General features: G+C 38.1%; 1 protein-coding gene across 9 annotated transcripts; it reads left to right on the plus strand.

Moving 5' to 3' along the window:
- Window positions 1–177: 177 nt before the first annotated feature.
- Window positions 178–27,605, plus strand: SNX16 (sorting nexin 16). 9 transcript variants are annotated; one of them, XM_080381876.1, is made up of 9 exons: window positions 280–453; window positions 3,303–4,310; window positions 5,228–5,696; window positions 9,644–9,730; window positions 14,812–14,960; window positions 20,556–20,625; window positions 24,889–25,025; window positions 26,518–26,634; window positions 26,904–27,605. In XM_080381876.1, exons 3-9 carry the CDS (start codon window positions 5,325–5,327, stop codon window positions 27,007–27,009), a joined length of 1,038 nt encoding a protein of 345 aa, XP_080238002.1. In that variant the 5' UTR covers window positions 280–453; window positions 3,303–4,310; window positions 5,228–5,324; the 3' UTR covers window positions 27,010–27,605. The 9 variants fall into 9 exon arrangements, with proteins under 9 accessions (XP_080238007.1, XP_080238002.1, XP_080238004.1 ...); XM_080381878.1 differs by having other exon boundaries at window positions 3,303–3,385; XM_080381873.1 differs by lacking the exon at window positions 280–453 and adding an exon at window positions 955–2,665.

Raw genomic sequence — 27,605 nt, forward strand, 5'->3', positions numbered from 1 at the left:
TTGCCGGGGTGCCTGAAGCCCCTTCCCCGCTCCCCCTGCGCGGCTATCCGGGGGCTAGAGGCCCCGGGGCCCGCGCCGCGGAGGCCCGTGAGCCAGCAGGGCGCTGCCCCGCTCCCCTAAGCCACCCCCGCCCCGCGAAACTACAGGTACCAGCGGGCACCACGGCGCCAGAGAACCGCAGCACCCGAAATGCACCGCGGCCAGCCCCCGCCACAGGCGGCTTCGCACTGCTTGCCGGGAGATGAAAACCTTACCGGCGGGCGGGGCATGCCGGTACTTGTGGGCCGATCCGGCCCACGCCCGCCCCGCGCTGCAGGTACCGACCCGCTCCCCGCCCCCGGCCCCGGGCGCCTTGCGCCTCCCTTTCGGCGCGCGGAGGGGCGGGGCCGGCTGAGGGGGAGGGGCGGCCCCAGCGGCGGGGCGGCAGAGGGAGGCGAGCGCGGCGGCGAGCAGGTGAGTGGGGGCGCTCGCCCTCCCCTCACAGCCACCCGGCAGGCGGGAAGGGGCGAGCGGGGCAGGAGGCGTTGCCGCCGGGGAGGGGAGCGAGGGAGTCAGGCGGCGGGGAGCTGGGGCGGCGCGGGGAGCGGGGTCTTGGCTCGCCACCGCTCGCCCCGCGCTGGTCGCCGCTGGCCCCCGCCGCCTGCTGGCCGCGGCTCCCGCGCACCTGTGCGGAGGTGGCTGTGTCGGTCCCTGCCGGTGGGGGGCGCCGCGGGGCGTGGGGTCGGGGCCGCTCGGGCAGGCGGTGGGGCCGGACCTCCCTTCCCCGGGGCGGGGCCGGGGCAGACGCGGCGCCGCACCTCCAGCTCGGGGGTGGCTTCTCAGCCCGCGCCGCTGTGGGTCCCGCCGGTTACCGGAGCCTTGCAACGGGGCAGGGCTCGCCAGGCCGTGCAGCTGCGCCGGCCCGGCCCCGCCGGTACCGCTGGCTTGGCGGCTGCTTCTCAAGTTACGTAAAGCGGGGCGAGCGCGGCCGCCCGCGGGCGGAGCTGCGGACCCTCCGTGGCGGGGCCTGGTGGGACCGGGCGGCCGCGGGCAGCGGGTCCCCCCCGCGGCGGGGCCGTGCCGATAGCTGGCCCGAGGAGGGCTACGGGGTCTGCGGCGTTTCATCCCTTTCAGAGCCGTTAACTCGCAGGCATTGGTGGGCAGCGCAGACACATCCTAGCGTGGAACTCCGGGGGCGGGGGGGAGTTACCTTCGGTTGTTTGTAATTCGGTAACGGGCTCCCTGGGGCAGGGAGAGTGTCCCTCTCTGCGTGCTTGCGTGTGTGTGCGAGGTGTGATAAATAGGCTCCGGTTTGAGTTCAGAAACAGGTGAAATACGTTGTTAAGGAGCTAGATGGAAGTCAACACAAAATTACTATTTTTAAAACCTTTTGTAAAACCTAACTCAGCAAAGTGCCTCTAAGTATTCTGCTAGTTCTTCAGGTGACGTTCCATGGTAGCACTTGGATCCTAAACAACAGAGGTCAGGTGGTGTTGTCCAGAGACACGGTATATGTAACCAGAGCACAGATAGTATTGCATAGCTAAAAGTCTACTGAATCCAATTAGAACTGTTAAGTAAGTGTTGTTTGGTTTGTAATCGGTTATCCTTGAATCGCGTGGCTTATATGTTTCTCAATGAACATACAAACCATTAGCTTAAAAGGGTTTGGAATTGCGATAGCTGCAAGCTGGAGGCAAACCCTTTTAAACTGGTTTTGTTATGACCTATTTGCTTCACCCACAAAAAGGGAGGTGGCTGTTGTAAACGCCCAGTAAGATAAGTTGGTGTCATGCTGTTTAGTAGGTAGGATTCCTGGGACTCTGTCCTTTCCTGTTTCAGATCTAGCAGTTCAGTACCTCCAGCAAATGTGCCTTTTTATTTTGTTCTTAACTTACAGTTGGGAATCAAACTAAACCAAATACAGATTCTGAACAGGAAACAAATTTTGCACAAGAAGTGAATTAAGTAAATATCTAGGTAAGAGAGTGCGGTCACTGGATTATCTTCTAGGTGTTGTGAGCAATCTGTTTGTTCTGAAAGTTGGTGTGGTGCAACGAATCTACTGATTTAGTGCAGTGACATGTGACACCAGTCCAGGGTGAAGCTTGTGTAGTGGCACGCCGTGTACCTAAATCTTCCCTCCTGGCTTCACTGATGTAAGCAAGGAGTTATATGGTATGTCTAAAAGTTGTTTTTCTGTTAAATTATTTTCTGTTCCTTTTATTGCATGAATTGGCAGTAAACTTCTGTGTTCATAGAAAAGGCTTGAGTCCTAAGGTTGTGACCTTCGTTTGAGCATTGCATTCTTTCTCTAAAGTTTAGCCTTCACAGACTGCAAATTAATACAATCTTAAACCCTCTTGTGATTCATAGCATGTAAACATTTTAGATATTTGGAAATTGTGATACTTTTATGGTTTAAGATGGATTTACATACAAATATATGTGCATATATATATATTCATGAGTCTAGTATGTTCTAATGTAGTATCTTTGTATGTTTCTTTTCCTGTGTTCTTGGTGGGGGGGAGGAGGGCAGAAATCAAACAAGTAACACAGTGTGCACTTTGCTTCCTTGACCTGACATTTCTGTTACTCAAAGAATACTCTTCTGTTACCTTTCAGAGTTTACTGGAGTCTGGATGTGACACTGGTAGTATCAGCCCCTTTTATTTATCTGTGGGTATGTTCATTGTGTCAGATTTAGTCAAGAATGTTCTTTAGAAGCAAATAGTGTGATCATCACCATCTAATAGGCATTGGCCCACAATGTGGGGTGGTCTTGTAGAGTACAAAAGAAACTGAAACAGAAGATGTACCCTGAGAGCAGACCTAATGCAGCCCAGCTGCTAATAAGCATTTAGTCAATGGTACCAAATTACAGCTAGTCTGACATAAAAGCCGCTGAAGCATGTACAATGTAAATGTTGGATTCTTAATACCAAGTGCTTTGCAGGTCTCTTTGTGTTGAGCTGTGTTGTTTGCCAATATAGGTATAGCCTTTCAGTAATGTATGTGCATTTAAAAGTAGGAGTAAGTTTGTAAGGTCAAGACAGTAAGTTATCTCGACTGGCATCATTTTAAAGAAAAAAGTAATTCCAGAAAAGACACTGTTCACAAGTGTTGTAATGGCTGTAAATGTTGTCATGCTTTATGATTGGGGTTTGGTTTTTTTTTCCCAAAAAGCACAGACTTCTTTTTTTTCTTCACTCCTGAGTGAACTTCACCAGATTCCCAGAGATGTGGGCTTATTTTTATTTCCTGGTTCAGATTCATAGTCATGCAGCAGAAGATAACTTTTTTTTTTTATTTATTTACAGATCCTTTGATTTGTTGTGAACCTGGACTCAACTGGGTTCTGTTTATAGAGATTTAATCCCACACCTCCCAGGAACATAGCTGGGTGAGGCATTCTTTAAGGGCATACTCTCAATTCTTTACGCTGGTAACATGGAAGAGTCACTGAAGTGGCAAGTGAAAAAGGAGTTAACCTTGTTCGGCGTTTTATACAGACAAAAGTATTGCCAGAGAAAATCTGCCAGAGAATACTTTGTGTGTTGATATTTCTAGCTCTAATAAAAAAAAATATTGTCAAGTTTATTGTTTGAGGCAGAAAATAGATTTGCTTACTGAGATAAAGGTGGAAAAAGGGAATTAGATCCTGGTCTAGCTCCAGAAGAACATCTCGTCTCGAAGACAGGTATGACTTGCTTCTTTTGAACTATGTAAGGCTGAAGCGGGTCAGACACGGGGTAAAGTCACGCAACCAAGGACAGGACTATGCTTCAACAGAAGCTGCTGGATACTCCAAATCCTGTACCTGACCAGCAAAGTCAATCAGTAGGGGTTTATGATACTGACATTTCTGCTCCCTTGGATGTTGCCAAGTGTCCAGCCTCATCCCACAGTGAAGCAGAAGTGCTTCTGAGGAGTCACTGCCAGTTTAGAATTGTTCTTGTTGGTCAAGTTCCCTGAGCTTTCTGACATACAGAGTGTGTGATTTCCCTGTGTAGCTGCAAGGATGAGGAAGTTTGGGTTTTCCTTCAAGAGGATTTTCAGTCAGTCTTGTTGATGCTGGTTCATTTCATATTTATTTCCTTATTTATGTTCTCTAAGATTTATTTAGATCAAGAGAATGAAAGCATCACTTCACCCTGGCAATTCAGAACAGATTTGGGTTCTTGATTCTGTATATGATGTTAACCAGGTTGATGGTTTACCATTTCACAGTTACCTCCAGCCTTGTGGTTGATTGCTATACTCTTGAGTGAAATGGGTGGCGACGCAAATCCTATTAATCCAAAGAGGTGGCATCTTATTTGGATCTTGTAAGAGCTCTCTTTGGGTACTTTCTTAAAATGAGGAGATGGTATATTTTTGGCAATTTGATACTGCTGTCTTAATTTTCTTTTGCTTTTTTTTTTTTTAGAAATGTACACATACGCACACAAAGGATTCATTTTGGCCTGAAATGTTTTTTTGAAGAAAAAATATCAAATCTTTTCTTTATCTTTTTTTCCTGAACTTGTTCTTTACATTTTATCTGATGGAATGGAAAGCTAGTGGCTGTTACAGCACTGCTTTTGATGTGCATGCTTGTAAAACTTAGTTCCAATTCATGCTGGAGAAAATGCGCCCAGTTAACACCTACAAATGTCTGCAGCATTACATGCAACAGAGTTGTTTGGAAAAAATATCTTGCTTTGAAAACAGATCCATTGTACTTCAGTGAATATGTAATATATGCAAATAGGTTTTTCACCTTCGTTGTTTACTATGCTGTCTTTTAAATCGTGTCATGTATATTGTTGCATGCATGTTTGGCTCATGTAGTCTGTTCCAGATCTAACAGTAGCAATTCTGAGAAAAGCTTTTGTATTGTTCATGCTAAACAGTCACTAAAACTACACCAGCTTCTTATATGCCTAAAAATTGCTGACTTCAATAAAACAAAATAGCACTTAAATCAGAAAGGATAAAAAGATTTTTCTCTTTTGTAATCTTGCTTTAACTTTGTCATTTTAATTTTAATAGTTGTGAAAGACAGAACTTCTGTAAAGCTGTCCATCAAAGTGCAGAAATACAATTTAAAAGTAGCATTTTATATGAAGCCAAATTCCGTATGAAAATACTTAACCATCAATACTGCTATGTACCATCTCAGTGCTGATACAGATGCTTTCAAAGTAGTATCCCAGTGTTGTATTCACTTAAAAATTACAATATTTTCTGTCCTTTGCTGCAGGTACTGTTCTTGAAAAGAAGAGAAAACATGGCTTACACAGTGAATAAACCTTGAACTCCTGGACCAGAAACTGGTTTATTTCTTTTTTTCATGAAGGATGGCAACACCATACGTTCCTGTTCCTATTCCTATTGGAAGTTCATCATCCAGCTTTACAAACAGAAACCAAAGAAGTTCTTCTTTTGGGAGCATCTCAACAAGTTCCAGCTCCTCAAAAGGACAGCTGGAGGACTCTACAGTTGGTAGTTTTAAAAAGATGAGCGTGCCTGACCAGATTGGTTCTACGTCATCTGTGTGTAGTAGTCCACTTGTTAGGACTAAATTTACGCGTATGGATACATCGATAGAATACTGTACTCAGCCTGTAGAAGAAATGGAGCAGAATACAGATTCCAGGAGCTGGGAAGATCGACCATCCACGCCTACTATACTAGGTTATGAGGTGATGGAGGAAAGGGCAAAATTCACTGTAAGTTATGGGGATAGTATGGTTCATCCTGTAATGACAAGATAACAATTGAAAGTACTTTGCATTCTCTTTCAGTATTTAGTCCTGCAGTGCAGGAATGTTGGAGTACTTTACAAATACCAATTTGGCTTCAAAGTACTGGTGTCATGAGAGGAGAGTATCATTCCCATTATACAGGTGGGAAAACAGAGACTTAGAAGCAGTCTTTCCTGTAATTGTGTACGTGGAATAGAAGTTCATTCTACTTCAGATAGCAGTTTCTGCTAGAAAAGTCAGGAAGTCCTTGTGAAGTTACAGTTCCTTGTGAAATTGAACTTACAAAAGTTCTGGATAGTTAAACATACTAAGTAAAATGTAGTCTTTTATTTGAAGTGAATGATAAGACACCATGATATTTGCCTTTTACAGTGATCAGGAACATAAAACACTTGCATTAAAATGTAAACATGTAGGTTTCAGCTTCTTGCATTGCTATGCTTAGTTTCCAAGAAGGGGAAATCTTCTGAAAACATCGGTATGAGATGTCACATACACAGTATCTCGTGACAGAACACCAGCTTAACTGATTTGTAATGATTTTTCTTAAAATGTACTGTAGCTGGCAGTTCAGGGTTTTTTGCATGCCATAAATATATTAACGCATTTGTGCGTTTGTTTTTGTGGATGTGGTTGAAATATTTATTTGAGATAATTCAGCAATGCTTGTGGGACTGATGAAAGTTATTTATTATTATGTTCTTTGAGAGCAACATTAATCAGAAATAAGTAAAGAAGAGTAATAGCAAGTAATGTTATGATTAAAAAAAAAAAGGAACCACTCAGACTGGAGGTTGTAGTGCAAAATCATTTGTTATTTGCGCTTCTTTGTATTTGCAGGAGAGTTGGGTGCTGGGAGGAGTTCAACCATAGGATGTTGCTGAGAGAATATTTATTGCAGTAGAATTGAAATTACAAGCAATTTTTTTTCTCCTGTATTCTTCTAGATTGGAAATGCGTGGAATCTAATGCCCTTATGACAGTTGAAATACTAATAAAATCAAGTTCTTTTTGTAAAGAATTAAATAATGCTGGGGTTTAATTATTTGAGAATGATGGCTTGGCTTGTCATAAGTTTTTCAGTTTCTAATATCTTCATGCATGGTAGCGTAAGACAAGAGCCAGATTTTTTATGTGTAGCTTAAAAAGTTTCCTTTTAAATAGGATCTTCAAAACTAAAGAAGCAATTAGTATTGTTATATTGACAAGGGTTAGTCTGAAAATGTGCCAATGCATATTCCAGTGTGCGTGTAAGATGTTCTTCAACTATAGTAACAGTGACAACTTTGACTCATTTTATGTAGAAGGCCAGGTTACAATACAAATGACACGTTCTTCATGGTTAAAATGCTTGCATGCATTTTTTCTCTTTTGGAATTCACTTCTGTTGCTGTTTTTGTTTCTGAAAGCGCATAATTAACTGTTTTTTTTCAGTTGCATGTTGAAAATAAGCTTGCTATTGTGCATTAAAACCAATGAGTAATTAGTCTTAGAAATTTTGGTTGCTTCTGCAGTGCAAAATCAGTGAGATGGAAGGCAGTGGAAATTAAATTGAAATCACCTGTAAAAGGTGAGACTTAACTGTTGGAATTTTTCTACAGTAAGCATCTCTTAGTTCCCAAAAATAGGAATCTGAGTTACTTAAGCTGGGTGATTTACTAACTTCAAGAGCTAAATATTAGTGCGTGTTTGAGTGCATGGCTGCTGAAGCTTATGGGAGAAAAAACCTAGGCTAAAAAATGTCTTTGTAAGCAATTGGTCTCAGATGAGTTAGCAGTCCTGGAATGTTCAATTAGTACTTCTTTTTTTAATTATTTTTTTAAGCTAACTAGAAATGACAATAAGATGCTGAATCAGCCAGAGGTTGTTACTAAATATTGGCGTATTTTCATTGAATATTTTGTATTTGTGGAGTAAGGCAATTCAAGACATTAATGTCATTCTAGTCAATCCTGAATTAATTTGTAGGGTTTTTTTCCCCAAGACCTTGTGTGAAGTAACTGACTGTTGGTTTTGTAATACTCTAGTTTTTCTTGGTTTATTAATTACAAATCTTGAAAAAAGTTTGTGGTTTTTTGGGTTTTTTAACTTTGGCAAGAAAACCAAAAATGTTTGTTTCGGGTTGACCATGGTGTTTTGGGCCAGTAATCACAAGATGATTGTGGTCCTTATTACAATTAAGTTGACTGTAATTTGTGAAGATTTTTTTTAAAGTTGTGTAATATTTACTTGGGAACCATTCAAAGTGAAGGTCACACTAACTGGATTTTTTTCATGTATTCATTTGTAAGCAATGCCTCTGCATAAATTTTAGTAGAATAGAAGAATAAAATAGTGATTAGCAAGTCCACAAACATATTCCAAAGCTGCGACTACACAGTAAAACACAGAAAAAAACAAAGAGTGTTCACAATTTTATATAGTAGTTCCGCTTTATGAAATTTTTGTAAAATAAACTGTTTCTACTTTTGGTATGACAAGAAAGCTAAAACATTGGGACAAACATTTATACAGAAAACGTAAGACAGAAGAATTGCATTATAATGCTGGCTTCACAGGCATGTCTTCCAGCTTGAATTTTAAAAGCTAATAGCTTTTTGTTAATGGCTGAAATACCGCCTCTGTCATAGTCCATGACTTTCACAGGTGAATGCTGCTTGAAGGTGGAATTTTGTGTTTAAAATGTAAATAGGAGAAGTACTCTTTTAAAATTGCTTTTAATTTGCACTGTAGTTATCTGTAGTTTGTGTAACTGTCTGCAACAATATATTATAGAATACAGAAATGCTAAAAATGGTCTCGTGTACAGAAGCTGGCTGGCACTGGGGTTAATGCCTACTGGGACTACAACAAGAAAAAGATTCATCAGCTAAGACAACTTGCTGTGAAAACATGAAATAATGGAAAAGTTTACTGTGTAACAGATTAGAAAATGTTTTAAATAGAATTTGATTAAATGCGTATAAGGGATTGTTTACGATTCCAAAAATACCTTTTTCTTCCTTGTATTCTTTTTTTTTTTTTTTTAACTGGCAAGCACCTAGCCTAGGAAAGCTAACACAGTACAATTACAGAGCCTCTCTTTCCTTATGTGAAAGTAAGGTTGTGAGATAAGAACTCTTCTTTCCTAGACACTGCTTGGTATTTTCTAGATGAAGTTCTGTGTTGTTAGATTCATTGTGTTCAGGCATTTTTAGTATCAGTCCTCTGTAAAAGGTGATTGATTTTTTTTGTTATTAAGGCATTTGCTTTTAAATAGGAAGATGGTACTGCTTGCTTGTCTTGCTAAACCTGATTCAAAGGGTCTGTTACTTCAGTTCTACAGTGCTAGTATAATTGTTCTTGTGCAGTTATCTAGGGAAGTGGTCATATTTTGCCTGGAAAGACAAAACCTAATGTTCGAGAAAAATGAAATCGGGAGGATGTTATTTTTATCCTGGCTCACTTTTCCTTTTGAAGCAAGTCAGATGAGACATTTTAAAACAATATAGCACTCAGTACCTGATTATTACAGTCATCTTAAAAGTAAGATTAGCTTCAAGGATTAATGAGTAAAACTATAATTCAGCAAAGGTTAAAGTAGATCACTAAAACATACTTGATTTACCCCATTGATAGCTGAGGCTTGTTTCTCTGTGGAAGAAATCTGGATGCAGTTGCACAAGCCCTTTCTTAGAGACCTAAAATAGTTAAATATACTTAAGAATTATAGAAACTCCTTCATTTAATTCTGAAATTAATTTATACTGTTTGTGCTGAAATTAAGTTCGTGGTGTTGGGGGTTTTTTAAATCCAATTAAAGAGTCTCATTTTATCCACAGGTTTTGTTGCATTAAGAAATAAAGGATAACTTCAGCCTTCAGCCAATACAATGTGAAGTTCTGTACCTTTTTTACTGTTTTTCCACACAGGTATACAAAATACTGGTAAAAAGAAGTCCAGAGGAAAGTTGGGTGGTTTTCAGACGGTACACTGACTTCTCCAGGCTTAATGACAAGGTGAGAATTAAACATCGTTAAATTCTCAGCTAACTTGCCTCTCTTCTTTCAAGTTTCATTTTCTTTGTCTCACATTTTGGTCACCCTTTTTTCTTGCCATTTTTTACTGCATATAGAACGCATACTGTATTAATGATTGAAAAACATACAATTCCTCATTTTTCCTAAGATGCATGAAATAACTACAGCTAATGTAAAGATGGTATTTCTTCATCTGAAATTGTTGGTGTGCTTCATACTTTATTCCTAATCTATGTGATAAAGGTAATACAACTATTTAATAGTTGTATCCCCTGCATGGAAGTAGAAATAAGGGCCTGTATTCTCTTGCAGGAATGATCCGATAATTTTTTAGTCCTTTTCAGTGGGATAATCTCTGCTTTTTTCATGATAAAACTGAAGTTTCGTGAACATAAGTAGTTCTTTGTATGCTGGTCAGTCAGTAGTTTTCAGTGTTTTCAAAGTTAATTGTGAAATATTTCAGCTCTTTAAAGCTGAAGACAGACATGATAGGTAAATAGGAGTTCTGAGTCAGCAACTTCATATTTTTAGAACACTTGAAAGCAAAAAAAACATTTGTACAAGTTGTGGGGGTTTTTTTAATTGGTAAATAGTGTTTGGCTATCCCATTCAGCGTTATATCTATAGAATCATTGAACTAGAAAAGCAGAAGTACACTTTTCTTTGTCCTACTGTCCACTCCTAAGAATAATCTTTCATTGCAAGTTTAACACGTTTTCTGCTATTATGTTCATTCATGTTCAGGCTTGTAACATTTTAACACTCCCTTTTTTACCTATAGTAAGGGGCTTTTTGTATATCTTTTCTTCTCCTTGGATCAACGTGCCTAGTCAACCAAAAACATAATTCTGATTGAGTTTTGATTATGGACACGAACTCACATTTCTGTGGGTTCTTTGTTTGACCTATTTGGATGTCTTTTAGGCTATCTTTAAAAGATCAATGCAGTCTAAACTGATACATATTGTTGAATGTGAATTACTTTAAAGATTTCTTTCTGAAGAAATTTCTGCCTTTAATTCAGTTTATCCTAAATTAAGGAATGCCTTGATATTGGTGAAAGCCTGACTTCTTTTGAAATGTTTGTGTTCTGGGAGTTTCAACTCCAATTTCAGAAGTCAAGTCATGTAACGGTTTGTATTTTGGTCAGCTATGTCAGATACAGGTCAAGAACTGGTTTACATGCATTGACTTTCAGTGTGGTTATCAATAGTCTGAAAAATTAAAATGCCACAGGTATTCATTTTAGAATAGTTGTTTAGATTTTACAAGTGAAGTCCTTAATCTCTGCAGTCAAATCTTAGACAAAAATGTTTGGCTTCTCACACTATTCATGGGTATTAGGATTTCTGTTTCAAAGGAAGAGCTTTATTATTGCCTTGTGTCGCTTACTGAAGCTTTTTTATCTTTCAGTATACATCTAAACCTTTAATATGTTGCTGTTCTGTAATTCTCTAGAAGTTTTAGAATTATGGTATGTTTCAGTTCCTGGAACTGGCATTTCTGTATCATAAAAAGCATAATGTCTTACAAACTGAAGATTAAATGGTTAAATGTGCCATCAGTGGTTAAAAAGATGCAGTGCAACACTGGCAATTCCTTGTTCTCTAATGGCAAATGCAGACGTGAAGTTGTATGCATGTGTACTGTCAGGATTTTCTGTATCTCCTAGAATTCCACTATGAACAAGAGAATTATACTATCTTATAAATCCTTTCCCCCACCGTCCTTCTTGAAGTTGGTGGCAATTACTCATTCCCTGAAACAGTACTTGAAACTTGGCATTAAATGCCAACTGAATTGAATAATTGATCACTACATGTATAAGTTCGAGATATTAACAGAGAGGGGAATGGCTTTTCAGGAAGACCAGGTAAAGGCAAAAGAGCAGTATGTTTTGTATATGTCAGGTACATACTTATTCACAAGTCTAAACTGAGAGTTGGATTTTGGCAGTGGCTAAAAATGAAGAAAATGTGAAAATAAGAACAGTGTCCCTATAGGGACATGCTTAGACAAAATCAGGACTAGATGAATTAATGCAGCTCAGTTAACTAACAGAAGCAGCTAGTGAACTTTTTAATAGCACTCTTTATTTGCCCTGATCTCTCAAAAAAAAAACCCAACAAGAAATAGAAAAACAAGCCACAAAACAGATGACCAGAGTATCTTAGAAAGTGTTTTGTTCCTCAGCTGGTTTCTGAAATACTTTAGTAAGGAACAGCTAATAAAACAGAAATGAGTGGGAGTAAAAGAGCTCAAAACCATTAACTTAGCTTTAACGAATGAAACTAATAAGTGCAGCAGCAGATTAAGACTTGAAAAGAACAGATTTCAAGTGTGAACAATATGTTTTTTGTCGAAGCTATCTACTTTGCAGGCAATGAAAAGGTTATGAAAACTCCACACCTACTGAAAGAAGACAAATAGATGATGATGGCAAAGTAATCCAAAGTAAAGGAAGAATGAGATAATGCCAGTATAGGTACACAAGAAGCCACATAATGATCTAAGTCAAAAGTAATTTTTTTTTTTTAAAGAAAAAGATAAGCACAAGGAGAGCAGTACAGTCTTTGAAAGACTAACGCAGAAGTGCTGAGATGCACGATGAACTGTCACAGGATGCTAAAAGCGATAGGTTAAGTTTTATGTAATTCATTAGAGATGGAAGTAAGGGAAGGAGGCAGTAAAATAACTCAGTTACTTGAGAGCAAACTGTAAGAAGCACATAGCGAATGTTACAGCAAAGACTGAAATACTGTCTTGCTGTAATGTTAACAAGAAATTTTATTTTATTGGATGTTAGAACATGACAGAGCTTGAGGGGTTAAGAGCAAAGGCTAAAGTAAAGACATTTGGCTAGATGCATGGTTTTCTGTAAGAAGGCCTAGTGGATTGGAGAAGTATGTGAAGAATGCTCTTTGGTCCCATAAATGGTGGGAAAAGAACTTTGTAAAGTTTATTACTGTGCTGGTATTGATATTATACAACTAATGATTTCATTATCTTACAGGCCAGTCTTAAGAACCAAGAAGTTACCCATTTCTCCCTGAGCATGTGCCTCATGTGATATGCATAGTGTATCATTTGATGATGTAGGGGAGAGACATCTAAAAAAGATGCTGGATCTAAGCAGGCAATCACAGCCAGCATAACTTGTCTGACCCCCAGTTTTCCTGCTGTGTCTGCGGAGTGTTCAGGAAAGAATGCCCTAGGACTGTGCTGTTGAAAATTACTCTGCTGACAGCAGCTAGCTTTCTCATACTGTCTTCATCCACAAAAGGAGTAATCTGTGGGTAGGCATACTCTTTCCTTAGAAATAAATTACATGGTCTACATTACCAAACAAGTGAAATTACCATTAAGCAGAAATCTGTGTGGTTGAAGAGCTTTCCCAGCAATGGTTGTCTGCAGTCCTCTCTACACCTAACACAGGAACGCATTTTTTTATCTTCTCTGGGTTCAGTTTTATTCAGTATTTTATTAACTTAAGAGGGGTTGTGAAGCATAGAGGATGCTAACATAGATGGTATTAATAATAGCTTGGTAAGAGATGAAGGAACTTTGCATGACCAAAGATAAACTTAAAAATTATCAAGAAGAGTCTAATATCAAGATGAAATTTAGGAGGAGGAAAACATATGCTTAAATAATTAAATGCAGAAATAGAGCAAGGCTTTAACAATAAAGCATTCTATAAATAAGAAACTAAATCATGGGCTTTTGGAATATACAATACTTGTGATGTTAAAAAAGCACCCTTCTTGTCCTGTGAAATGGCACTTAGATGAGAAAGGATGATCCACTAACACGGTTCTCCCTTTAAACTGTTTAGAGAGATTCTAGCTGAAATAGTTTGTGGTTTTAACTTCTTAAAAACTTAATCTGTTGAAAGAGCTATCTGTTATCATTTTTCATGAGTCCAGAAAGAGTAGTTAAATAAGTAAAGTTATTGTCAGAAGGCTTAAATCAAGATACCCGCTGAAGAATTACCTTGTAGCTATGTAAACACTGAGTGCTAAATTGTTTTCAAGGCAGATTCTGGAATCCCTGTCACTGGAAAATTCATACAACTATTAGGTGTGTGCAGTATATCCCTGACAGAAGTTGACTTAATCCTGTCTTCAGGAAAAGAATAAATGATTCTTGTGGCAGTTGGAGGAACATTAGATTTTGTAAATTTCCTGTTGGTTGTAAATCCTCTTCCAAGATTTCTTTGTGTCAAGCATCCCTTCCAATAAAACACATCTAAAAATTGGGGTTTATGAAAGTGTTCATTTTTTTTATATTCATGCATATTAGATAAATTAATTGGCATCCTTGGACAGATCCATCATTATATAATTTTATGCTTCCATCCACTTGCATATTTAATTTATGAATTCAAAGAAAAACTGTAGGTATTTCTGATGTTGAGTATACCCTATTACTATTTAAGTGACTTAAAAAAGCAATTTTGCATGTTGGTACTAGGGTTTGGGCCGCATTCAAATGTATGTTGAAATTTTAATATTCTGGGTGTACAAGGGAGCTACTCTTTACTAGAAGTATCTCATGCATGTGTTGTAATTCATTCTGCTAGCCCCCCAAAAAAAGATGAGTTGCAGAGTTGTAGGTCTGTAATAGGCTTTTGCATATTTTTTTTTGAAGTTTATTTAGTACTTGCTATCCCTGAGTGCTTTAGAAGAAACTCCACTGAAATGCTTACTTATCTGATACATTTTACTTACATAAAATTTTCTTGGATTTACTGATTGAAAGGCATTAAATAGCAGACTCTGAGATGTTAAATAACAAAGTAAGATTTTACATTTCCTGTTTTATGTGGTAAATTTGAGAGGTTATTTGATTGTGTGAGGTATCACAGCAAATGACAGAAATGTGCCCACAATTTATGCTATAGTGTGATTGTGTTTGTGTTTGAGACTTACCTTGTGCTTAAAGTTAACAAGAGACAGAAAGATCCTGTAATTCTGAGTACAGTCAGTGCCTGTGTCAAATTCAGTATTTCATAAAGACATTTTCCCCTTGGTTTTCTTTGGCTTTGATTTCTATTTCAGCTAAAAGATATGTTTCCGGGCTTTCGGTTGGCTCTTCCCCCAAAGCGCTGGTTCAAGGATAATTACAATCCTGACTTCTTGGAAGATCGACAGTTGGGACTACAGGCATTCCTCCAGAACCTAGTAGCTCACAAAGATATTGCTAACTGGTATGTGATTCAGCTTTGGTTGTGGATTTGGATTTTTTTTTGTCTAAATTCCTCATATAGGTGCCTAGACTCGGACAGTATATCTTTGAGCAATTCAGTAAGGAATTTAGTAACATCAGTGTTGTGTGTTTGGTCATTATGTGAATTATTTAATATCTTATTAAATTAATCCTGTCTTAACCTAAGCAAAAAAAAAAGGGGGGGGGGGTTTGCAGTATTTTTAATTGTATATGGTTAACTAGTAACTGAAAGCTGTAATATTTAAAATGTTAGACTAATCCCATGTTTACTCCTAAAACATTACTTCTGTGTGCTGAATGTGGAATTGCTACATTGATAATTTATATTGAGATTAAATGTTAGGCTTTCATAATGCAAAGTACCTACACTATTATACGACTAGTTCTTAAAATGTGTATTAAACTGAAGGTTTTTAATTTATACAATGTGATAGTAATAGAAGTACTTTTACAGACTGCTTTACATAAGTAAATGTTAACCACAAATCAAAACAGTTTAAGAGTCTAAAAAAAACAAGTGCAGAAGTCTTGTTGAACATTTTCTTTTTTCATACAAAGTTGAAGGTTCTTCCAAAACTTGAAGATGAGCACAACACAATTTCGGCAAATGAAATCTAAAATTGTTTTAATATAGCCCAAGAGAGAATTTGAGTAAGAAAGTTGCAGTGGCAGAGCATTCTAAAAACTTTTTGCAACATCAGAAATAAAAAAAGTTGAGGTTGCTGTACAAGAGATTCTTTGAGGAATGATTCTGAGGAACTGTCTTCATCTAAAACTTCATTAAAAACAAAGAGTAAGGAAATCTCTAGAGCAAACAGCATTCCCTTACGAATTTTAGAGGAACTAAAATGTGAAATTGCCGAGCTGTGGTGTGAGACTATATAATGCTTGTAGCTGCTTTTTAGTAGAATGGCTATTACTACATTTGGCACATTTTTATAAGGCATTTGACTGTTGCGTCTGAAAGCTAGAGATCAGTAAGTCAGTCTGACTTTTGGTACTGCTTGTAATAAAAAAACCCCAAAGTGATAAACGGGTAAATAAAAATAATACTTGGAAAAGCAATAATGTCTTTTGCAGAGGGAAATGTATCTAACGAGTAGTTATGAAGGAGCTTGTATAAAATGATTGAAAGGGGAAAAGGATTGATGAAAATCTCAGGGTATTATACATGGCATGCTGGATCACAGTTTACAGGCACTGTTGTTCAGAATATCTGGAAATTATCTGGAGAATGGAATGAACAATGAAATTATGAAGTATTGTAGAGGGATCCTGAGGCACCAAGTGACACTCATTTTCATGTCATGAAGTGCAAATTGACAGCAAGTGTGTACATACAGAACCATAAACTCAATTGTGTTTTACAACCTGGAAAATAACTGTTGGTATTGATACAGTTTTCTGAATCAGTTCAGTATTCAGCAATAGTAAAAAAGTTGCATAAAAACTGCTGAAGAGGAACTGGGGGGAGGGGGGAAGTTTTTGCTGTGGGAATCTGAATCTCATTTCCACATAGTCTAGTGCTAAAACATAGCATTTAGTTTCAAAAGAGGGTCTGCTAGAGGTACAGGGAAAACAAGCAAGAACAGATGGAGCTACAGACAAACATCCCTGGAAGAATGCTGTCTTAGGAAAGGGCTGGCTAAACAAGGCATATGAAATCATCAAGGGTATAGGGAAGGTAAGGAATGTTAATGTCTTGGATGATTCATAGTCATCTCTCAGTATGTCACACTGAGTTGCAAAGCTTTGCTGTGAGATATCAGAGACAGAAAGCTTAAATAGAAAAAGAAATTGGGATCAACCTGTGAATTTCTGTCAGTGGCAATTAAACATGATTATATGCGTGAGCTATGTGGCTGATAAGTTTAAGAACTTCCTGTTTGTTAAATTACATAATAATAGGTGTGCCAAAAACAAGGAATTATCCTCTAAATGTCTGTCTACAGCAGCATAACATAAGTGACTAGTCTGCTTGAATAGAAGAAAATCACAGAATGGTCGGGTTGGAAGGGACCTCTGGAGATCACCCAGTCCAACCCCCTGGCTGCTAAAGCAGGTTCACCTGAGCAGGTTGCACCTAGAGCATCCAGGTGGGTTTTGAATGTCTCCAGAGGAGACTCCACAGCCTCTCTGGGCAGCCTGTGCCAGTGCTGTCACCCTCCAAGTAAAGAAGTTCTTTCTCATATTCAGATGGAATAACAGCACACAAAGGCTTTATGCTTCATGTTGTTGCAGCTAGTTTGGTGTCTCAGCTAGCTTGTTTGTATCTTGATGGTGGTCCATATTGGACAAAATGGTGTTTGTCATAATTTAAGGCAAAAAGTTCCAAAACATAACTTTTAGATTGTATCACCTATGAAATGGAAAAAGGCATTTAAATGTGGAATCAGTTTGTATTTTGGTTAATGAACAGATAGTTAATTGAAACGTGGTTTTGAGGAAAACTGACCTTGGCTGTGTAAGACTCTGCATGAAGATTAAGATTTTTAATAGATTTTATAACCTATTGTTACAGCTTATGTTCTACTGTTTGGATCTATGGAAGGTCTGGATACCTCGGGAAGAGATTAGAACTAGGGAAACTTGATCTGTCTGATTTTTTATTAGTATTTTTTTACCTACTTATCAAAGAATAAGTTACCATTAATGAAAAATAATATTTGCACCTTATATGAGCAGTGGTGAGCATCTGACTCTGCTTCCTCCTTAAAAGTGCACACTTTACTTCTACAGTTTTGCAATTAAGTCAAACTGCTTGGGTAGCACCAAAACCAGATGAGCCTTTGAAGTCTCTTTTATTTCTCTTTATGCACTATATTATCGTTGAGACGTACTGACAGTAGGAAATTTGCCCTTCAGGGATAGGAGACCTCATTTGGTACACCTACTTTTTAATAAAACTGGATTCATAAAGTAGTTTGAAGATAAAATGTAGGATGGTATGCAGGTGACTAAATTTAGAGTTTGTGTTCTATGGATTTCTTATATTTTGCCTTCTATTAAAGATTCAGTGAAAGATCAGATTGAAATCCACCCCCAGAGTTTAATGTGTTCAAGAAAATTTCATACAATTCACAGAGCGGGAGAAAGAAGTTTTACCTGCTAAACAGAAGTGTAATTTGGCTTTATCTAGATGACACAGCTCTCCTCTGCCTCCACCCTGTGTAAGAAGCTTGAAAGGGAGGAACTCGGTCAGCTGTTGAGTCTTGTCAGGGATCCCCTGTGCCACACTGGCCCTTGCTGCCCTTTGTAGTGCTGGTGTGAGCTGGCATCGCTGCCTCCCTTAGGGAGGATGCCAGGTAGCACAGGAGTAAAGAAAGAAGCCATGTACAGCAATCTGTCATGTGATGTACAAGAATTCTGTGAAACTTTTAAAGTAGAATTTTCTCCTGTTTGTAAATGAAAGGAAGAGGTGCAACCCCAGGAGGGGAGAGCAGGGTCAGAGCAGACAGTAAAGCTAGGCTGCAAATGGACGTTTATGCCATCAGGTGTGTATTTTAGATAATGAAACAATGTTTTTGGTGACCTGTGGCTTTAAGTTTCTTGATCTCTTTATGGAAAATAGTGAATCTACAACTTCCAATTTCAGAAGTTTTGAAAACTGTAGAAAAAGACAGTTTTCTGTCAGCAGCTGTAGGAAACCAAAGAAAATGTGTTTGATCTGATGTAAGTGGATGATATATGTAGATTTGATATTTTTGCACAGTTATTTTTCTGGATATTTTGGTTTTTTCTCACAAGCATTACTGCATGTTATGACATTTCAATGTTACTCTTTCATAACACAATAAAATTACTAGCAAAATTTAGAAGTTAAATACTTTTAAAATGTTTGAACTGAGCTGTGTGAATTAGGGTGAAGATATTGAAGAAAATGGTAAGCAAAATTTTTTCCACATAATGAATTCTTCTGCATTAGGCATATGTGAGTTCCTTCAGCATCTTTATGAAAAGAACAATTCAGCCATTAAGGAATGGACTTGAGCATCATGTTGGAAAAAGGTCACTTCAGACATTAAACTATTTGGAAAGGAAAAAACCAACCCTGCTGCTCTCCTTGAAATATATTTTATATGCCTGAATACCATGTCCCTTGGTTTGAGGTTATGTTTTCTAATCATTGAACTAATGACTTGTTACCATCTATCATTTTTTGTGCCAATTGGAGCGGTGAACTTGGTTTCTGTAGCAGAATTTTTTATTTTTTCTAAAAGTACATGGAGGAATTGGTTTTAGTAGTACAGGTTTAGGCTATGGCTTGCACAGATTGACTAATGTGAGACGGTGGAGAGGGCAACAAAGTAAAGGTTCAATATATTTTAGATAAATATTGTTCAGAGCTTTTCTAAAACTAAAAGTGATGGTATGATCAATGGTTAGTGTTTGCAGAAGAAATTTCTCGTCTTGTTTTGCTTGCCAAACCTGAAACTGTTTGATTAGGTTTGTAGTTGGGTAAAAGTTTCCTTTCTTGTGTTTGTACTTTGCATCTGCCTCAAACACAGAAAATGAGCAGAAGGCAGAAAATTCCTTCCTTTTACTCTTACCTTCCCATGGGACTTAGAAGAGGGAAGGAATTAGTCTGGATTTACATCTTCTGGTTTTGTGCATTGATTGCAGTAGGAGATGATTTAAAGATTTGTAGTACGAAGTGCAAGCACAGAATGGCTAGTAAGTTACTACTTGCTAATTGGTTGCGAATACAGTATTCTAACTGGAGGTTATTTACAGAAGAATGACTACAACAGAGCAGGAAAGTATTAGAAAGGTGGCTGAAGTGACATGTTTGGAGATGTTGAAGAGTTCTGTGAGAAGTAATCTAAACTTGGAAGATAGAATGAGCAAGATGCTCAAAATACTCTATAGTAAAGCACAGGATTACACATACTACTTTCTTCTGGACGGTGCAAAACAATGCACAAGGGCGATGACAGTTTTACACAATTTTAAGTTTAATGTGTTGGTTTAAAATGTGTTTAGAGATAGCGATGTAGTATATCCGTGCCCTGTTAACCTTGTCACTTCTTATTCTAACTTATTCCTCCATATATAAAAATATCTACTGTATATATAAAAGTTAGAAACTGTGTATATATCAATGAATTATGATCTTAGCAACATGGAGACACATAAGCATGTTTCAGTACCCATGCTTAGCTCCACTATTATTTCCTGAAGGGACCTGCATATGGATTTTAGCAACATACTTTTTCATCCATCTTTTAATATTTATTTTTCACTAGGAGAATTTTTCAAATTTCTTCAGTACCAAAGTGATAAACTTGCTTGTCAGTTGTCATGTAGTGACGAATTCTATGAAGATTTGAAAAAAATCATGTTCTGAATTGGCTTAACTCTCTGTACTTGCACAGCTTCTGAAGTCATATGTTAAATACTGTCTCTTGTTAAGCCATACAACTGAGACAATATTGTAAATGTTATTTTGAATACTTGAGAGTAAATTTGAGGGTAGATGTTTGTGTCCGTTAAAGAAATACTGTGCATGTACAATCATATTTGCATTGTTACTTTTTTGTACTTCAAGTAATTAGCTCTCTTTTATTTGCTAAAGCCTTGCAGTGAGAGAATTTCTTTGTCTGGATGATCCTCCGGGTCCTTTTGACAGTCTAGAAGAGAGCAGGGTAAGTGCTACATAATATGACAAAAGCAGAAGGCAGTAGTTAGAGTATTATAAAATCTGCTGAACAGTATGGAATGAAAGACTTTTATTTCTGTTCTTTCACAAAAACTTGCAAATGGATGTATTTCTAAAACTGATACAGTCTGATTATTGGCACACACTGATAATCTGACTGCTGTACTTCATCCCAAGGTATAATCTCTTCCTTTTTGCCTTTTATGACCAGTGCATGAAACTTGTCTTTAAGTCAACTATTGAATATAAGGAGAACTTTTTGTAGATTTACATTCAACACATTGTCACCTTAGACTTCAAGTCTTGCAGTAAAATGTTTCTTGCTATGAAATGTAACAACAGGAATAATTCTGACCACCAGAACAGTGTTCTTGCAGATAACTGTTGTGAGTAGTGGTGTAAAAGAGCCTTTCAACATGCATTTGAGTACATTGAGCAAACGATACTGGATGATGCAGCCTGTTTTATTAGAAATAGGTTTCACTGGCATGCAGAGGTGTATCAAGTGTGACTAGAACAGGTGGTCTTAGTTTTCTTGCTTTAGAATAACTATATTTTGGAGTTGCACATACATTGTTAATACTGTAGAAATCACGAACGTTAAGTGATGTTCCTTCAAATAAATTCAGTTACCAGTTTTGTGTGTAAGTGAGAGTACCTTGGCTCTTGCTACATTACTATGTACGTCTGAAGGATTTGATATGTTTCTTGTGTCATAAACTCATATTTGATTTCTATACAATCACTTTTCATTATAGCTATTTAAGTTGATGAAAATTACCAAGAACTACAGGAATTATTTGGTCAGATAATTAATAAAGAAGTTTAAGTGCTGCCTTCATTGAGGTTTTGATCATGTGTACTGCAGTGGAGTCCCAGGGTTATTCTTCCACCATAGGAATTCAGGCAAACTATTAAAATAGCTGTGCTGTTGTAGTTTGATCTATTAACCATTTTTGTAAAGTTGTTTGAGAAAGCTGTCGTAAGATTGTGGTCTCCAAGGGATACTCCACCTTATTACAGAGTGGTTGAAGTTGGAAGGGACCTCTTGAGATAATCTAGTCCAACTCTCCTGCTCAAGCAAAGTCAGCTACTGCATGTTGCCCAGGACCACGTCCAGTCAGGTGCTGAATATTCTACAGAGGAGACTTCACAACCTCTCTGTGTAACACGCTCCAGTCTTTGATCACTATCATGGCAAAAAAAAAAAACTTACCTTGTGTGTTCAGATTGAATTTCCTGGGTTTTAATTTGTACCCTGTTGTCTCTTGTCCTGTCAATGAGCATCACTGAGAAGAGTCTGGCTCCCTCTTCTTTCCCTCCCATCAGGTATTTATACCCATTGATGAGATCCCCCTGAGCCTTCTCTTCTCCAGACTGAGGAGTCCCAGCTCTCTCCTCCTCTTACCACGTGAAAGATACTCAATTATCTTCAGTTATGATGTTTGAATTGTGAAACCGGGGTGGGGGTGGTGGACAGCGAACTGGAGATCAGCCAGCTCCCTCAGCACTCAGAGGTGCGATGTGTCAGGCCTCATGGACTTATGTATGTCCAATTTGTTTAAATATTCCCTGACCTGGTTGTTTTCCACTGAGGGTAAATTTATCTTGCCCTTCCTTGTCTTTCCCTCTGGTTGCAGAGGTCTGGTATTCCTGAAGGCTGGGCTTACCAGTCAAGACAGGCAAAGATGGGATCGAGTACCTTAATGTTTTCAGTATGATTTGTCACATGCTGTCGATTTGGCAGCAGGTCCATGGTTTCCCTAGTTTTCCTTTTATTGATACATAGAATCTTTGTAGAATCTTTTCTTGTTTCCTTTCACATGCCTTGGCAGACTCAGTTCCATTGGCCTTCACTTTCTTAGCACTGTTCCTGTAAGATCAGACAGCAGAGCTATACTTGGTCACCTCTCCTTGCTCCCACCACTAGTACACTTGCTTTTTATGTCTGAGTTGGGTTAGGAGTCCCTTGCCTTATCCATACAGGCCTCCTGCAACCTTTGTTTGACTTCCTACTTGTTGAGCTGACCTGTTATTGAGCTTGAAGGTGACGATCCTTGATTATCAGCTAGCTCTCCTGGACTGCTCTTGTCTGCAAGGTGGTTTCCTATGGATTCTTTCTTCTAATCAGGTTTCTGAAGAGGTTGAAGTCTGTTCACCTGAAATCAGTGATGGTGGTCCTGGTTTTTGCCCTGCTCCTGCCTGTTAGGATCCTGAACTCCTGCGTATCAGACAGCATGTATATCCATCCCTCACACTCTTTTTTTCCAAAACAATGCCTAATTGTAGGACAAGCACTATGGTTCACACTTATTCCTGGAGATCATTTTTGAAGGGATCTCAAAAATCACTTCTGTTTTGCTTTACCGTTGTCATACAAAGCATTGCAAAAAAAATAATCTTGTTACCATTTTCCTAATAATGGAAAATATGGATATCTTCTGTTGTTCTACATCTATTATTCCAGTTCAAGAAAGACTTACCGAAACATATTTATCTTTTTGGGGAGAGGTACAGGTACCTCCCTCATTAGACATCAATTCGGCCATATAGAAATCTAATCACAGAAATGTAGGCAAAATATTCACTAAAGCAATCTGGTTGGGTTTTATTTTGTCACATCCTTGGTAATTATTTCCACAGGTCCTTTCCCAGACATATGTGTTTCATGATCCACTGAAGAAGGAATCAAAGCTGTCTTCCAGCTGGCCTAGTTTTGTTGCCCTTTCAGAAGTTAGAGGAAAAATTGGTCCCGCCTGAGTATTAGAATTGTACCACGCTCCAGGTGTCCAGCTCTTCAAGGAGCAAGATACCTCATTACACACAATTCCCTGATAGGTCTTTCTCAACTCCGGTTCACCTTTCTGCTGTTACGGCATCCTTCAGAAATGTTTATGTTTTCTTGGCTGTGAACAGTGACTTCCCTTCCTTGGGCAGCTGATACACAGATTGCATTAAGAAATTACTTTTTCCAAAAGGCTTTGTTCATTTTTCATGTAGAACAATGAAACAGCTTGCACCACCTGTGGAATAATTTTAGTTAATCTCTGAAGAGGAAAATGTGCATGTGCATAAATCTAAATATAGGAGTAATATAACCTAATTATGTTCTTAAGAAAATGATGGGCAATTTTCAGTTAGGGCACCAGCAACCCTGAACAGTTTTACAAAATACACTAGAATTCACTTAACTGACTTGGATGAAACAGGATGACTGCTTAACCAGAATCACCAAAGAGGATGAATTCCATGCCATGTGTTCTCAGCTCTGGTAGATGTGAATGAATGTGGCTTAACTTATGATTGGTCTTCATTGGCTGTCAGCTAAGATAAACTTGCTATCTGAATCGGTAAAAGAAATTAAAACTCAGTGCAAGAGAGACTTTAAGCAAGGGTCCCTATATGTGGGTTTCTTATTTAGTGAGAATATGTGAATTATTAAATCAGAATTGCACATTACTGTTGGTGGACTTGCTCTTTTCCAGTAATAGAAAAGCAGGCTCTGTGCCAAAGCTTCTATCACTTCCTGCATTTGGTGGATGTTGCATTATACATTGGCTCTTCACTTTTACGTTTTGAGATTATTTGCTGTCAGATTCATCAGGGTGTATTATATATACACATGTCATGCTCAGCAGAGTAACACAACATACCATGGGTGAGTAGTTAAGTGTTCTTAGCGTTTCACTAAACTTTTTCAAAATGTTTTTGTATTTGTCTCCTCTCATGATTGTTGTATTTTTAACAGCTGTTGGGTACAGAATTCTAAAACTTTTTCTTTATCCTGGGTAAGGGAAGAATACAGACTTTATCCAAATACTCCTAGCATCTTGGGAGTAATTAGAGACTTTGAAATTGACTTCCGAATCATGTGACAACAAAGTTTATATGAGGGGAAAAAGGAAGCAGGGAGTTCAGCTAATGTTCCATATAGGCAAAAAGGTTCAAAGTTAGGGACCGCTCATCAAAGGCAATAAACCTCTTTCTAAAGTCTGTCTTGTTGTGATATCAGTGATGTGATAAAGTATTTGCATGGCAATTTAACGTAATAAATTCATTGTTCAGAGCAAAGTGGCATTGTTTCATTAAGGACGGAACTTTAAAAAGAAAAGTTTACATAGCTCTTTATAGTAATCAATACAAAGGAAAGCAGCTATAATTCTGTTACAGGATGATGTTTCTAAAAGAAAAATCAATAAAGGCAGTTCACTGAAGTTAAATGGAAGCTGTTCTTAAATTTGCCTTTTAGGCTTTCTGTGAAACTCTGGAGGAAACAAATTACCGCCTACAAAAAGAACTGCTTGAAAAACAAAGGGAAGTTGAATCGCTGAAGAAATTGTTAAGTGAAAAGCAACTTCATATAGATGCTGTTGAAAGAAGAATTAGGTATGTAGAAATTTTGTGAGGTTTAGGAGTTTCTTTTCAGGAAAACATTTTTTCTATATAGTTGCAAGCACCAGCTTTAAATGTGTTCTTAGAAAACAATCTTCCCTACGTAATTACACACAGAGCAATATTTTCAGTAGGCTCGCTCTTATGTGCTAGCTAAAAAGCTGTTGTTTAGTACTGATGACTGAGAAACTTCTTGTCCCATCTTTTCCCTCTGAAGTAACGGGGATTATGTTTCCTAATCCTTTAAGTCTTCTGAGGATAAAGCAAAATTTCTATTCTGCTTTTGAAATGTTGGCTATATTAAATGCCCTGCTAGAGATGAGAGCAGTGAAAAAATAGCTCTGAGTTACACAACTCTGTACTCAAAGTTTTGATGAGCACAGTGATCAGGCAATTATATGTCTGTATTAATGTCTTTAACTTTGTTCTGAATTGCCTGGAATGCTGCCGCAGATAGCATTTAAATAGCACTGGACATTGTCCATTTAAATCAAAGGGAAAAATGGTGACGTTTTACAATAAACTTTATGGTGCCTGTCTGCTAAACTTTGTAGCAGGCCCGGAGCAGTTGATGTTGGGCTGTTTGGTGTCCTGCTAAACCTGCTGAGTCAGTCATTGTGGGGTTTTCTTAGCAAAGGAGTGAATTCCCATGGTCTCTTCAGAAGTCATTCTAATACTGCTTGGATTGTTGAGTCTGGTATATCCAGGCAGACTGACAAATCACATCTTTGGACATAAGGTTTAAGTGAACTATATTTGGAAAAGGATTTAAATGGACTTGTTGTGGCTTATTGAAAATGCTTATTTGAATACCATATCCAGTTTGTGAACTTCAGGTGGCAGCTTGATTGATTTAAATTAAATTAAATTGATGTATGTTTTCCACACAGAGCAATACTTTGGAAACAAGTTTTTTTGGTAATTTTACATGACAATATTCTCATTTATAGCCAAGCTAGTTAGACTGCCAATTTGCGTTGCTGTTAAGAAGAAATTACTACCTGTCTCTGTATCATTAATGGGAAAATGTATTGCTCTGAAACTTAATAGCTGACTCTAAATTTACAATGACAAACTTGGGAAACTGTTGAAGAAATCTTTTTATCATCCTGCCTGTCGTCTTTCTGAGTATGTTTGGTTGTAATCCTTCTGCCATCTAGGCAAGATGTGCATGGCTTGGATCATCTGCCTGTGATTTCTTACCTAAAGTCATAATTGCTCCTCTGGGACTTGAACTTTGTAAAGCTACCAAATTGTGGTACAAGGAGAGGATTTAATTTAGTTGGGGAGTAAGCAGCTGGAGTAAATAAACTGTTTAAATAGCTATCCAGTGCAAGCCCTGCATCTCTGTAGTAATAAAAGAAATGGGGCATGTAGGAGTGAGATTGATAGGTTCCCAGAAACTGCAAAGTTTAAAATTAGACAGCTCTTCAATGCTAAACATTTGCTGTATGGATTGGTGGTACTCTGTTCTTATCTGTTGTAGGGATTTGTCTTTAGGAAAAATGACTCGTCAAATGTCAGGAGAAGAAAGTGAGTGCAGTGGCGAGGTGGAGTCTTCTGCAGTTGAAGCAGACCAGGGTACCCTGGGTGAGGACAGCTGGTAAATACTATTCTTTTACTTATCTTTTTAGTTTTTGTTAAAGTTTGTTTTTCAATGTTCGGTCTTGCATAGATTCTGCACAGCTGAGGAATTCAGCATTTTATCACACCTCTGCTGCATAAAGGCCCTCAGGATAGATACTTTTTAGATCCGGAATAAGCAATAAGTTAAACAAGCTTTATAAATGTTTTGTGGATCACCATCATAAAATTACTATGGAGGATCATATTAGTTTTCATTTGACAAAGTTTATTGATCTCTTGTTGCAGCTCAGATAAAGAGAATCATGAGACATGCTGGAGTGGCTCTTTGGCTGAAAATTCTGTACCAGAAATTGAAGTCGCTGAAGTAGCGTATACTGCTGATGAAGAATAATAGATCAATAGCAGCTGTTGTTACCTGGGAAAGGTTCAGGTGTGGGACATACTCTGTGGGTAGGGGCATAGAGTAGCTGTAAAGAATTTACAGCAAAGAGCAAGAATGCACATATTGAATGTTTACATAAATCCTTACAAATTATTAACGTAATAAATATACCCAGTGCTGCTTTGATTTCAGTTTTTATCTAGCCTTTGTATATTTAATATATTAAAGTCTAATAAGGGCTAAAATCAGCTGAAGTTTAGGTAGTGTACATACACAATTTGGCTGACTTTCGTAGCAGACTGATGAAAGCTTCACATTAAATCGCCAAACACATCTAGCATGTCATATGTTGCCACTGATGTGACACATTGGATGTGTTCATCTGTTTATTTGTGTTTTCATATTCTTATAGCCATAAATTAATGCTTGTTGAAGTAAAAATGGATTCATCTTACATTTAATAAGAGTGTAGAATGACTTGGTTTTAAATTCTGAAGCTGAAGAATATTTCTCTGGAAATTTTAATGCAATGCAATAGGAAAACTTAGAGTACCAAGAGAAGAGTATTTATGAAAATGGAATTGTAGTTGGACATTTTTTTTTTT

The sequence above is a fragment of the Falco punctatus genome, assembly GCF_963210335.1.
Source record: "Falco punctatus genome assembly, chromosome: 3".
Taxonomy (NCBI): Eukaryota; Metazoa; Chordata; class Aves; order Falconiformes; family Falconidae; genus Falco; species Falco punctatus.

What these genes read in the sequence shown, in the direction of transcription:
- SNX16 (XM_080381881.1), top strand. Translation starts at nt 5,325, where the DNA reads ATGGCAACACCATACGTTCCTGTTCCTATTCCTATTGGAAGTTCATCA. An exon ending in TCTCCAGGCTTAATGACAAG is followed by an intron (nt 9,731 to 14,811) that starts GTGAGAATTAAA and finishes TTTCTATTTCAG; the next exon opens with CTAAAAGATATGTTTCCGGG. An exon ending in CACAAAGATATTGCTAACTG is followed by an intron (nt 14,961 to 20,555) that starts GTATGTGATTCA and finishes TATTTGCTAAAG; the next exon opens with CCTTGCAGTGAGAGAATTTC.